Below are 15,320 nucleotides of genomic sequence, written 5' to 3'. Positions count from 1 at the left end.
ACTTTTTGATGATATTCTAATTTTGTGAGAAGCACCTGTATCTATCTATCTATCTATCTATCTATCTATCTATCTATCTATCTATCCTTATTCTTTATAACCACACCCAGATGCCTATTATCTAAATATTAGCTGAATTTATTACAATATTATGGTACTTGGCATCTACTTCAATAACACAAAAAAATAAAACAAAAAGAATCAAGATTTAAAGTTTCATTTTTTATAGTATCCAATATGGAAAGTTATGAAAGTTTCTAATTAACTTTATTTTGCAATATGTCTTAGTCCCTGTTCAGAGTGATATATGATGAAAGTGGCCTCCAAACCCTTAGTTTTCTCTGCAGAGGTGGCGACACCTCAGGAGGAGCGTTCTTGTTCCCGATCACGGTAATGCCGTCTGAGTGAGGTATGCCGCCACAATAGCATGCTCCTGAGCCCAGTAAAGCTGTGTTCACACATTGCATTTTTTTTTTGTCGCAATGTTGAAAAATCATTGCAATTTTACCATATCTGTGGCAAAAAACTGCATTGCAGCTGCAACATGTGAACACAGCCTTACTTTGCTCAGGAGCATGCTTCTCAGCCATATCAGCTAATGAAGTGAAATACAAAATTTCAGAACACAATAATGAAAATGAAAGTTCATCTATCTGTCCTTCACTATTTTTTTTTCTAAAAATGGTTCCCATTATGGTGTAAAAATAGTAAAAAAAATCCCTACTCCCTTGCGGATCCTTCCATTACTCTTCTGGCGCTGATCAGGTCTCATACCGGTCTCCAAGCTTCCTCTTCTGGAAGAGACGGGCGAGTGACCGCTGCAGCTAATCACAGGAGCAATCTACTTAAGCGGCTCAGAATAGAAATCTTCTCTAATCATCAATATGGCTTTTCATTTTGAAGTTACTGTATATTTTATTTTATTTTTTTTAATTATTTTGTAGATAGTTCAGTCTTCATCGTCCCAGACCCGTGTTCCTCTGACTTTCAGGAATTTACAAAAAAAAGTTTTAGGAATGGCTTTGGTTATCATATGGGTTATTATATACAGTCAAAAATAGGTAAAAAGCTGAGAATTGGGTAGGAGGCGTATTATTCAGCCCTGGGGGGGGGGTCACCATAACATCTGGCCGCAGTAGCTTCACATGAGTCAGCTTCCCCCCCCCCAACAATCAAATTAACCTCTTCACCTCTGGCAAGCAGACTTGTAGCTTGATTTGCTCTTGACTTGTAATGACAACCTTGAAAGTACGTAAATTACGAAGACGACAGGAACGGACCTGGGAACTCTTAGACATATGGATGTTGACAGTCAGAACAAGAAAAAGACTATTTCCAAAAGTTTGGTAATCCTCGGTGAGGCTCACCCTAACACCCACACGTCTAGAGTTACCTAATATTTTTGGTTTCATGATTCATAGGTGATGAAGCACCTTACGTAGTTAATTCCACCCTGTCTATTCCTCAAACTCGGGTGGAAAAAAAATATTGCGAAATTTTGATTTCATGGGATTTGGGATAAAATTGTGTAATGTGGAATATCGAAATGATGATGATTATTTCTCAATTTGGATCAGGTTAAGAGAAAAAGAATCAGGGTCATTGCCTGCTGACGAATGCCATCAAAATTGCTGTATAAGGGGCCTTCCAGGATTTAAGGAGGTTTTCCAAGAATCAGGCTAAATTTTAGAAATCCCCTTAAGGCTGTGTTCACACACTGTTTTTTTCGCCTTTTTTCCTGCGGAAACGCGAAAAAGAAGCTTCCCGTTCATTTCTATGCATCTAGCACTTTTTGTGCACATTGATGCATTTTTTACCGCATCGCGGTAAAAAACGCAGCATGCTCATTAATGTCGCGTTTTTTTCCGCGTTTCTGGCTTTTTCCATGTGTCTTGAAACCGCTCGGAAAAAAACTGCAAAAAAAAGTGCAGAAAAAAACGCGGTAAAAACGTGCGGAAAACGTGCAGAAAAGAACGCGTGCTTTCTGGAAAGGGAGTCCTGTTTTCAGCAGAAAATTTCTGCTACATGTGCACTTGGCCTAAATGTGCTGGATGAAAGAAAAGGATTGTTTCCATTTGATGCTGCCTGCACCTTTCTTCCTGAGGGCAGTAAAATGATGTTCATAAAAAACATTACATGCCATGCCGGGCAATCACAGGAATGAGCGAGATGGACATAAATCCTACTATCGGCATAACAAACCTTTATCCTGTCCCTATGTACAAACGTGGAATTACTATAATACTGCCCATATACAAGAATATACTGTAACTACTATAATACTGCCACAATGAACAAGAATATAACTACTATAATACAGCCCCCTATATACAAGAATATAACTACTATAATACTGCCCCTATGTACAAGAATATAACTACTATAATACTGCTCCTATGAACAAGAATATAACTACTATAATACTGCCCCTATGTACAAGAATATAACTACTATAATACTGCTCCTATGAACAAGAATATAACTACTATAATACTGCCCCTATGTACAAGAATATAACTACTATAATACTGCCCCTATGTACAAGAATATAACTACTATAATACTGCCCCTATGTACAATATAACTACTATAATACTGCCCCTATGTGCAAGAATATTACTACTATAATACTGCCCCTATGTACAAGAATATAACTACTATAATGCTGCTCCCTATGTACAAGAATATAACTACTATAATACTGCCCCTATGTACAATATAACTACTATAATACTGCCCCTATGTACAAGAATATTACTACTATAATACTGCCCCTATGTACAAGAATATAACTACTATAATGCTGCTCCCTATGTACAAGAATATAACTACTATAATACTGCCCCCATGTACAATATAACTACTATAATACTGCCCCTATGTACAAGAATATTACTACTATAATACTGCCCCTATGTACAAGAATATAACTACTATAATGCTGCTCCCTATGTACAAGAATATAACTACTATAATACTGCTCCTACTGTATGTACAAGAATATAACTACTATAATACTGCCCCCTATGTACAAGAATATAACTACTATAATACTGTTCCTATGTACAAGAATATAACTACAGTAATACTGCTCCTACTGTATGTACAAGAATATAACTACTATAATACTGCTCCTATATACAAGAATATACCTACTATAATACTGCTCCTATATACAAGAATATAACTACTATAATACTGCTCCTATGTACAAGAATATAACTACTATAATACTGCCCCTATGTACAAGAATATAACTACTATAATACTGCCCCCTATGTACAAGAATATAACTACTCTAATACTGCTCCTATGTACAAGAATATAACTACTCTAATACTGCTCCTATGTACAAGAATATAACTACTATAATACTGCCCCTATGTACAAGAATATAACTACTATAATACTGCCCCCTATGTACAAGAATATAACTACTATAATACTGCTCCTATGTACAAGAATATAACTACTATAATACTGCTCCTATGTACAAGAATATAACTACTATAATACTGCCTCCTATGTACAAGAATATAACTACTATAATACTGCTTCTATGTACAAGAATATAACTACTATAATAATGCCCTGTAGGTACCAGAATATAACTACTATAATACTGCTCCTATGTACAAGAATATAACTACTATAATACTGCCCCTATGTACAAGAATATAACTACTATAATACTGCCCCCTATGTACAAGAATATAACTGCTATAATATTGCTCCTATGTACAAGAATATAACTACTATAATACTGCTCCTATGTACAAAAATATAACTACTATAATACTGCCCCCTATGTACAAGAATATAACAAGTATAATACTGCCCCTATGTACAAGAATATAACTACTGTAATACTGCTCCTATATACAAGAATATAACTACTATAATACTGCCCCCTATGTACAAGAATAGAAGTACTATAATACTGCCCCCTATGTACAATAATATAGCTACTATAAAACTGCCCATATGTACAAAAATAAAACAATTATATTACTGCCTCCATGTCCAAAAATATTACTATTATAATATTGATCCTGTCATTCACTCAGGAATACAGATAAAATCCATTTTGCTCAAGACTAGGTAGATGCCAGATTATTGATGTTACATTACAGCTATCTGTTGAAGTGTATAGGAAGGGGAGGAGTAAGGAGAAGAATGCAGCAGAAGGGAAAAGAGAGACAGAGAGACATAGAGCTGCCTGCTGCTTTCCAGTAAATGTTTACATCATCCCAGTGCTGGATTCCCATTTGCACTGCTCAGTATTGCTGTATAGGATCATCCATGCTGCTGCATTTGAACATGTGCTACACAGAGCCAAGAAAATAGCAATCCCCTGTGGGAAGCATCATAGTAGCTTGTCGACACCAGTGCAAAATACAAGACATATAATGGCTAGAAATATTGTTATTCTGTAGTAGTTTTTGGGAAGTTGTCCTGAACCCCTAAGCATGTCCCGATGTAAAATGTATATAATGTATATTTAACCCCTTTCTGACATATGACGTACTATCCCGTCCAGGTGACCCGGGCCTGCATGACCGTGGACGGGATAGTACGTGATCGCGATCAGCTGCGCTCATGGGGGGGGGCGCAGCTGATCGCGGCCAGGTGTCAGCTGATTATCACAGCTGACACCCGGCACTGTGTGCCAGGAGCAGTCAGGGACCGCTCCCGGCACTTTAACCCCTGGCACACTGCGATCAAACATGATTGCAGTGTTCTGCGGGCATAGGGAAGCATCGCACAGGGAGTGCCTCCTTCCTGCAAGACCCCGGATCCAAGATGGACGCAGGGTCCTTCCGGGTCCTGCAGAGAGGTGGCTTGTCCAGGATTCGGAGGGAGCCCCACGCAGCCCCTCCTCGTCTAGTGCATCTTGTTTAGGATTTTAAAATAATTTTTCATGCTGGTGTTATAAAGTATTCTAATTTACTGAGATAATGACTTAACAGACTAAGGGACCTTTATAAACTCTTAGGAAGCCTTTTACAGGTGTTTTTTGTTAATTATTCTAATTTACTGAGATAATGACTTTTGGGTTTTCATTGGCTGTAAGCCATAATCATCAACATTAACAGAAATAAAAACGTGAAATAGATCACTCTGTGTGTAATGACTCTATAGAATATAGGAGAGTCACTTTTTGTATTGAAGAACTGAAATCAATGATCTTTTTGATGATATTCTAATTTTGTGAGAGGCACCTGTATATCTAAATCCATAATCTTATATAAAGCATGATATGTAAATATGAGGCTGAACTTATTTGCCAATTTCTAAAAAACTTGTATTTCATATGCTATACCCTATGATCTTCTCTAACAATATCCGTTATGGCAGACCTGAGGTCCATCAAGATCTTATCTCTCTTCTGTTGCACAATATATCATGTTCTTCTTTTAAGACTGAACTCTCATTCTCCCATTCTTGTAATTCATTTTGTATCTTTCATATCTTGTTTAGTTTCTTAACATATTGATCTAGCCAGGTATCTTTTATGAATATGTCTCCATTCCTCATCTTGTTGGACATTTCCTGTTGCTTTTCCTTTCATCCCTGCCATCAGTCTCAAATTTCCCAATAAGATAAAGAATATGATAAAGGTTCCATTTGTTCATTTTTAATATTCATAGGTTGTTCAGCTTGGTTCAACCAAGCTTACCCTAGTCCATTCTTCTTAGATTCTACAAAACTTTACACTAACCAAATCATGGCTTATCAACAATATGATGAAGCTTCTGTTTGGTCATTTTTGGTACTAGAGACTCTTAGAAACACGAAGATGAACGACTTTAAAAGACCATATGGTCCATCTAGTGTGATCTTAGTCCAGTTTTGGTCAAGGTTCAAGATTTGCTCTGGTTTGTATTTCTACAAACATCTACTCTAGCCATATCCTCATGGTGGAGCTGAAGTCTATCTAGATAACACGGACAACCTCTCATCTGTTGCAAAATATATCACATTCTTCTCCGATACCTGTACATTTCATATCTTATAGGTTTAGTCCTTTAAAATATTGATCTTCATCTTCTGTACACTTTCTGTCCAAGAAGTTTTTGAAAAGTGACTCTGTTTGGACATTGATTACATATTGTTCCTGGTATAAAAGCACAGAATCAATTTGGCGTATATTTACAGTATTGATCGAAATGGAAAAGAAAGTGGCAGTGGGCAAAGGGAAACCGGAAAAATCGTCAATAACACCGGTGACATGCTACGACTTATTTTTGTTTACTCTCAAGAAATGTTTCCGCCAGGCTTCATTCATTGTCACGACTTGTAGGATTGCATTTATATAAATACTCTAATCACTGCCTCCTTCGAGTGGTAAATGAGCAGTTTTGCCGTTTGTTACTTCGTAGGATTATGTTTGTTTGACGGACGCATTCTTGTCTTTACGGAGGGGAAATTTTTTTTGGCTTTAACTCTTTCTTTTGGTTCCGCAGAAGAGGAAGAAGATGAGGAAATGGTGGAACATAAAACAGATCACGATTCCGAATTTGAAAACCAAGAGGAGAAGCAAGATTCGAAAGAAGGTAAACGGCCACCACGATTGCTTCCATTTCAGCTTTAGTGGTTAATTAAAAACATCAGTAGGATCCCATTAATTCGACCATTAGATTTTAGACATGAGGTCGGGAGAAAAACTTTTAGGTCTCAATTAATTAGGGCGCAAATAAAGCCTCATCACTCAAGGTGAGTAAGTGCCCACTCACATCACAGCCACTGCACCACGCCTGTTTGGCTGTATGCAAGTCAATTGGCAGTCATTTAATGCCATATGTAGAGAAGACGAGTGGAATTCTATGCCCACAGAATGATTGGTAATACTAACGTTTCAAAGCTCATTTACAGTGGCTTGCAAAAGTATTCACACACACTCACCCCCGCCTTGGCTTCTTACCTATTTTTTCCATTACAACCTGTGCTTATATATATTTTTGTAATCCGATTTGCATGTGAAGCATCGGCACTAAATAATCTAAGTTGGTGAAGTGATAAAAATATAGGAAAAAAATAAATACATTTATGGGATAAACTAAATAAAAATTGGCATGTGCATATGTATTCATCCCTTTTGCTGTGAAGCCCCTAAAAATGTCTGATGAAAACAATTACCTTAATAAGTCCCATGTATAGTGACAGGACGTTCACCTGCGCACAATCTAAGTGTCACATGGCTGTCTATATATACATTTTACCTTTCTTGAAAGGCCACATAAGTTGCAACACCATTAAAAGGGTTGTCCCTCGAACAAAGAACATTTTGGAATAATAATAATTTCCACAATTGGATGTGTTAAAAAATAATTGTTCCTGTGCCGAGATAATCTTATAAATGTGCCCCTGCTGTGTACTGTGTAATGGTTGTGTCTGACCGTACAGGAACATGGTCTGATTATGCCATGAACATTGGGGACAATAGTAGTGATGTCCTTTGGGCTTTCCAGTAAGTCCTGAAACTAGGCAGTTCATCTAATTAGTGGCCCGATCCTGGTGAAGAACGTAGCAGTACAGGATGGAGATCATGCAGGAAGATCGTTACCCACCAACACTGGCATCTTGAAAAGGGATGGTATGCAAGCCATGTAAGGAATCACCTCTGAAAATCCACCACATCAAGAAGACTACCTCTAATGTAGACCATATAGAGGATGTTAATTATTTTGGTCCTCTTCATTGAGAGGATCACCTTTTGTAGAACATAATTTTTCTCTGCAAAATTGTTATTATTATTATTTATTTTTAGAGCACCATTGATTGGTTAGGTTCTAACATCTGTCGAATTCTCAAATCCTGGCAAAAAGTAGATAAGTCATGGACAAAACAGAATTCATCATCTTTCCCCCATCTCACGTGACCCCCCCTACGAACCTATCAATTACAGTAAATGACTGCCCACTCTCCCCAGTCCCACAAGCTCGCTGCCTCGGAGTAATCCTTGATGCTGATCTCTCCTTCAAACCACATATCCAAACCCTTTCCACTTCCTGCCGACTTCAACTCAAAAATATTTCACGCATCCGTTCATTCCTCACCCAAGAATCTGCAAAAACCCTAGTCCATGCCCTCATCATCTCTCGCCTTGACTACTGCGACCTCATGCTCTGCGGCCTCCCCTCAAACACTCTCGCACCCCTCCAATCTATTCTAAACTCTGCTGCCCGACTAATCCACCTGTCCCCCCGCTATTCCCCAGCTTCTCCCCTCTGTCAATCCCTTCACTGGCTCCCAATTGCCCAGAGACTCCATTACAAAACCCTAACCATGACATACAAAGCCATCCACAACTTGTCTCCTCCATACATCTGTGACCTCGTCTCCCGGTACTTTCCTGCACGCAACCTCCGATCCTCACAAGATCTCCTTCTCTACTCCCCTCTTATCTCCTCTTCCCACAATCGCATACAAGATTTCTCTCGCGCATCACCCCTACTCTGGAACTCTCTACCACAACATATCAGACTCTCACCTACCATCGAAACCTTCAAAAAGAGCCTGAAGACCCACCTCTTCCGACAAGCCTATAACCTGCAGTAACCACCGATCGACCAAACCGCTGCACGACCAGCTCTACCCTCGCCTACTGTATTATCACCCATCCCTTGAAGATTGTGAGCCCTCGCGGGCAGGGTCCTCTCTCCTCCTGTACCAGTTATGACTTGTATTGTTTAAGATTATTGTACTTGTTTTTATGTATACCCCCCTCACATGTAAAGCGCCATGGAATAAATGGCGCTATAACAATAAATAATAATAATAATAATAAGTCAATCCCTTGTATCTTCAGTCTCCATCATTAGAGTTAGTGTACAGTATTATATACATCATCTACCCTCATGGGGTAATATTTTCCATCATCATCATCTCCATTATACTCTTAATCTACTTTATGAGAAATGATTGATCTATGATGATATAATGTTCTTTTGTCGTTGCTAAAGTTCCTCCCAGAGAACTGACTGAAGAAGAAAAACAGCAAGCTGTCCACTCCGAGGAATTTTTGATCTTCTTCGATCGAACAATCCGTGTTATTGAGCGTGCCCTGGCGGAAGATTGTAATATATTCTTTGACTATAGTGGAAGAGATCTGGCGGATAAAGAAGGGTCAGTCTGTTATTAATATCACTCTGTAAAATGGTTCTGAATATTGGTGGCCATTACTAACTAGACGGATGCCAGGGCTCAGGGATGTTCTGTTTAATAGTTGAATGGAGATTTGGATGGTTGATAAATAGTGTTGTAATATATTGTATTTCATGTATTGTTGGTTACAGAAATACAGTAGATATATTTTTTTCACTTAGGGAGCAGTATTATAGTAGTTATATTCTTGTACATAGGGGCAGTATTATAGTAGTTATATTCTTATACATAGGGAGCAGTATTATAGTAGTTATATTCTTGTACATAGGAGCAGTATTATGGTAGTTATATTCTTGTACATAGGAGCAGTATTATAGTAGTTATATTCTTGTACATAGTGGGCAGTATTATAGTAGTTATATTCCTGTACATAGGGGCAGTATTATAGTAGTTATATTCTTGTACATAGGGGCAGTATTATAGTAGTTATATTCTTGTACATAGGAGCAATATTATAGTAGTTATATTCTTGTACATAGGGGGCAGTATTATAGTAGTTATATTCTTGTACATAGGGGCAGTATTATAGTAGTTATATTCTTGTACATAGGAGCAGTATTATAGTAGTTATATTCTTGTACATAGGAGCAGTATTATAGTAGTTATATTCTTGTACATAGGAGCAGTATTATAGTAGTTATATTCTTGTACATAGGAGCAGTATTATAGTAGATATATTATTATACACAGAAGCAGTATTATAGTAGTTATATTCTTGTACATAGAGGCAGTATTATAGTAGTTATATTCTTGTACATAGGAACATTATTATAGTAGTTATATTCTTGTACATAGGAACAGTATTATAGTAGTTATATTCTTGTACATAGGAGCAGTATTATAGTAGATATATTCTTGTACATAGGAGCAGTATTATAGTAGATATATTATTGTACACAGAAGCAGTATTATAGTAGTTATATTCTTGTACATAGAGGCAGTATTATAGTAGCTATATTCTTGTACATAGGAGCAGTATTATAGTAGTTATATTCTTGTACATAGGGGCAGTATTATAGTAGTTATATTCTTGTACACAGAAGCAGTATTATAGTAGTTATATTCTTGTACATAGTGGCAGTATTATAGTAGTTATATTCTTGTACATAGAGGCAGTATTATAGTAGTTATATTCTTGTATATAGGGGCAGTATTATAGTAGTTATATTCTTGTACATAGGGGCAGTATTATAGTAGTTATATTCTTGTACATAGAGGCAGTATTATAGTAGTTATATTCTTGTATATAGGGGCAGTATTATAGTAGTTATATTCTTGTACATAGGAGCAGTATTATAGTAGTTATATTCCTGAACATAGGGGGCAGTATTATAGTAGTTATATTCTTGTACATAAGGGGCAACTTTTATTATAAACCAAACATAAATACAATTATAATAAAACAAAAATCATCCAGTATTACAAAACACAAACCACTTAGGTAATATATACACAGCACTACATAATCAGATCATATTCATAAATAAATTAAAGTGTCCACACCTGGGGATAGAAAAAGAAAGTTAGAAGAAAAAAAAAAAAAAATTATCATATTTTCTAACTGAATTTTACGTTTCTCCATAACGTTATGTTTCCTGGATTCCTTCCAACTTCCAGTGATTTTATCCACCGGAGTTCTGACATAACCTGATTGGCGGCAGCGGTGTGATCGAACAGCTCATTGTGCAGTGACACCCGGGTTCTCATGTGCCAGTGATAATATTTGATGACACTGATTATAATGTACATCGTCTCTCTGTTGATGTCACTAACAGTGGAGGGGACACCATAGATTATGTCGGGATACTTTAGGGTCCGCAGTCTGGGGATTTTTAGATTATCTGACACCTCTTCCCAGATCTTCCTCCCTCCCCAGCAATCACATGTAAAGTGCTCCATAGTCTCCTCCTGCTGACAACCAAGGGGACAATTCCGATCAGAGACACACAGATGTTTCAGGTTCCCTCTGACAAAGAGCCGACTATGCAGTGAAAGCCAAGTGACATCAAACAGTTTAGGAGGTAGCCGTTTCCCATTTAGGAACCTAAGGCTTTCCTGCAGGGTGGTGGTGACACAATCTCTCAGGGCCAGTGGAGAGTAGAAGAAAGTCCTACATACACGAGAATACAGGTCTCTTCTGGTATTGCTCTCAATGTAAGACTTCTCCAGTCCCCACCTCCTAACACACTTCAGTCCATAGTCCAGATACTGGGGGAGGTGGTCACCTGTCCATCTCCTCCTCTTGAGACTGCCGCCTCGCACCCAAGATTCTGCAAAAGGCAATATCCAGTACCTGATACTATTTACCCACAGAGAGCTACTGTTTGAGTCCATGTTCCCAAAATTCACCTTTAGAAACAAGGAGTCAAAGAAAACCCTTGGATTCAACATATCCAGCCCACCCTCTCTCCGCCGTAGGTACGTTATTCCCCTCTTTATTAGATTCAACCTATTCCCCCACAAGAGCTGGAAGAACAGGCTGAAGAGCCTCGCTGAGAAAGATTCTGGCAAAGGGAAAGCGACAGAGACATACAAGAAAACGGGGACCAGGTACGTCTTCAACATTGTGACCCTTTCTCTGTAGGTCAGCCTCCAGTTCTTCCATCGCTGAACCTTTGCATTTCCGGTTTCCAATTTCTCCTCCCAATTTAGCGTAGCATTATCATCCCTCCCAAATTTAACCCCTAGGATCTTAATATGGGTGGAGGCTTTGGAAAACTGCGGCAGATCAAAGCTGGGCTCAGTATCTAATGTCCACAGAGCTTGATTCTTTTCAAGGTTGACAAGAGACCCGGAGGCCTCTGAGTAGCTTCTGATGGACGCAGATAACATCTGCACCTCACGAGGATTGGAGATCACCAGCGTCACATCGTCTGCATAGGCAACAACATTCAGAGGCGGGCAGTGGGGGACCGGCACCCCCTGAAAATCGCACTCCTGCAGTGACCTCAGAAACGGGTCTAGGGCAAAAACATACAGGAGCGGACTCATTGGGCAGCCCTGTCTCACCCCCGCCCCAACTCCAAAAGTGTCACCCTGCCAACCATTAATCAGAGGAAAGCTCACCGCCTCTCTGCACAACGTCTTCAGCCAATCCACAAATTGTCCCGGAATACCGTACTTTGACAAAGTGGCCCACAGATAGTCATGATCAACCCTGTCAAAGGCTTTAGCCTGGTCCAGACTAACAACATATCTCCCACACCACAGAGATTTACATCTCTCAAACATCTCTCGTATCGAGATGACTGCTCCAGAGATGTTCCGCCCTTTTACTGTGCCAAACTGACAGCCTGCCAACAGTGCCGGGGACAAACAGACTAATCTAGAAAATAGGATCTTTGCTAGAATCTTCCTGTCCACATTCAAGAGGGCAATCGGCCTCCAGTTCTTGATGTCGCTTGGCTCTTTACCTTTAGACAGCAGAATTAACGAGGACACTCTCATGGATGGAGGCATCAGGTGATTTTCTAGACAATTTCTATACACATCCACGAGAATTGGAGCCAGGAGGTCTCTGAATTTCTTATAAAATTCTGCTGTTATACCATCTGGACCTGGTGCCTTCTTCAGATATAACTTATCAATGGCCTCCTTAACTTCCTCCACCGTTAATTCTGCCGTCAAAGGAGAAAAGTCCAGATCATTAGTATCAGGCACTGGAGTTGCCTCCAAGAATTGAGTCATCTTATCTTTATCCAAAACTTTCCTCTGAAACAAGTCAGCATAGTAAGATCTCACCACCTCCAGGATACCCTCCCGTGAATCCTGCAATACACCCTGGGAGTCGGTGAGACCCGCGACCATTTTTTTGGCCACCCTCTCCCTGCAATTCTCAAAGGGATCAGGGGCCCCTAAGGACCCATAATCCCGTTCAAGAACCAGGGAGGTATACCTGCTATACTGATACTGCTTTATCTCAGATTTCAGCCGGTCGATCTTCACTTTGTCATCCCCGCCCGCCGAATACAGTGACTCCAATTCTTTGCGCAGCTTTAGGTACTGGCTGTACTTATTCCTCCCTTTATTAACTGACAGTCTCTTTAAGAGGGATCTGATATCCTCCTTGACGTCCTCCCACCAGTCGGTCATGTTGTCATAGAAGTCAACCCTGTCTAGATGAAGCTGGATAAGGGAGTGAACACGACTCTGAACATAGGCATCATCCAGGAGACTGGAATTAAGCTTCCACAACCCTCTACCAATGTCCGTACGGTTAGAGGAACCCAAAGAGAAGCACAAGGGGAGGTGATCAGAGTAAGGGACAACCTTCTCACTCAGGGCGCCGACAGCCTCAGTAGGACCGACAAAAGCAAAATCTATTCTACTGCTCCTGTTGGAACATGAATATGTGAATTTTGGCTGTCGCCCACCCTGTGTGAAAACGTCAATCAGTCCTGCCTGCATTATGACGTTATGCAGGACCTTACCGTCCCTGGTCACTGCCCTGCCTGAGGAGCTGTCACCTGATGTCATTATGGCATTAAAGTCCCCCGCCATCACCACTGGAAGAGAAGTGAAGAGGTAAGGCTTGACGTCATTAAACAGCTGGATCCTGTCAGTCACTGTCTGTGGCCCATAGATGTTAATAAGCCCGAGTCGCCTCCCATGGACAGTGACTTCCAGGACCTGACATCTTCCCATGACCACCTCCGTCATCCTATGCACAGTCACATCATTGGTGTTAAACAGGACAGCGACCCCGGCGTAAGGCTCCACAGCCAGTGACCAGAAAGAAGGACCGGACCGCCATTCCCGCTCAGCCTCTCTCATAAGCCCCAGAGATGTCAGTCGTGTCTCCTGCAGGAAGATGACATCTGTGTCCAGATATTTGAGATGTTCATACACCGCGTGTCTAGTTCTCCTCAGCTTAATGCTATTCACATTACTCGAGGTCACTGTCAATGAGAACCCTGCCATCACAACACAATATAGATGGAGCAAAGTAACAGCCATCATCATGAGTCAGAGATGTTCTGTCCACCACTGGTGTCCATGTCAGACTCTACCTGAGGGCCCACAGATAAGGGCTTCCGCTTTGGCGGGGGATGGTCCTCTATGTCCCTGTCACACTCAGCATCAACTTTTCTCAACTCTTCCTCATAATCGTCACCATTGGAGTCAGATAAAACTCCATACTTGTTGGACACGACCATCACTCCTGCAGAATTCTGAACTTTCTTATTAGCAATCTGACCAGTGTCATATTCTGCCTCAGGTTTACGGGAGGATGTGTTCTTTTTCTTCCTTTTATTATTATTAATGCTCCAGTCATCAGATACAGACAGCGATGCTGAAGGGGGGGCTATCTGAGGCTGCTGGACCTGATGGACGACCTCCATGTTCCCCTCTGCACCCTGCTTCTCTGGTGCTGCCTGAGTGGACTCTTGGTGGACATCTGAGCTGGTCAACATCTCTCCTGACATTAAATCCTTCTCCTCACGTGTCCCTGCCACCACATCCTCATCCTCCTGAGCCTCTGCCCCTGCCATCACTAACTCATCAGGGAAGACTCTGCAGATGTTGTGCCAGGCGTATGGACAGTCCCTGTGAGGGTGGCCCATCCTACCACAGAGGTTGCACCTGACGTCCCGGCAGTCTGCAGCGACATGGCCGATTGCCCCGCACAGACTGCACTTCACCACAGTACAGGCGTTAGCCAGATGACCTTTCCCACCACATTTGAAGCACTTTCGGGGTTGCCCGGGATAATAACATCTTCCCTTCTCCCTCCCAATGAAGAAGGAGTTGGGTAAGTGGGCAGTGATGTTATCACAATGCCGTAATTTTACCAAGACCCGCCACCCCATTGTCCAGATACCATCCTCATCTCTGACCTTGGTGAGTCCAGAGACGAGGTCACAGTGTCTCCGGAGCCACACCTCGATGTCCTGTGGAGGAACGACCTCATTCCAGAAGGTGATATTCACTGTGACAGTGTCCGGCCTGGAGACAGGAACCAACACAAACTTATTCCAGCTCTCAACATCTCTGAACTTGGGGTAATTGGCCCAGAATCTATCCAGGTCAGACATGAGCTTGAAGCTGACCTCGTAGCCCTGCCTGTCCTGAAGATTAGACACTGCCAGTATCTCATTTGCCACAAACCCCATCTGGCCGCAGAGCAGCTCTCTCACCACATACCTGCGTTG

The 15,320-nt window shown here is 40.7% G+C and overlaps 1 protein-coding gene across 5 annotated transcripts in view; it reads left to right on the top strand.

Annotated features, from left to right (window-relative positions):
• The window catches only part of DYNC1I1 (dynein cytoplasmic 1 intermediate chain 1), a 463,207-nt gene that overhangs the window by 234,353 nt on the left and 213,534 nt on the right, over positions 1 to 15,320 (top strand). For all 5 annotated transcript variants that reach the window (XM_073582093.1, XM_073582090.1, XM_073582089.1 and 2 more), the window contains 2 exons: positions 6,468 to 6,557; positions 8,967 to 9,129. In XM_073582093.1, the coding sequence (XP_073438194.1) occupies positions 6,468 to 6,557; positions 8,967 to 9,129 (253 nt within the window). The remainder of the gene's footprint in view (positions 1 to 6,467; positions 6,558 to 8,966; positions 9,130 to 15,320) is intronic.

This window comes from Dendrobates tinctorius, unplaced genomic scaffold (assembly GCF_039654945.1).
Source record: "Dendrobates tinctorius isolate UK_male_01 unplaced genomic scaffold, ASM3965494v1 ptg000070l, whole genome shotgun sequence".
NCBI classification, from domain to species: Eukaryota; Metazoa; Chordata; class Amphibia; order Anura; family Dendrobatidae; genus Dendrobates; species Dendrobates tinctorius.
The sequence above is the reverse complement of the archived record's forward strand: the minus strand, read 5'-3'. Positions and strand labels throughout refer to the sequence as shown.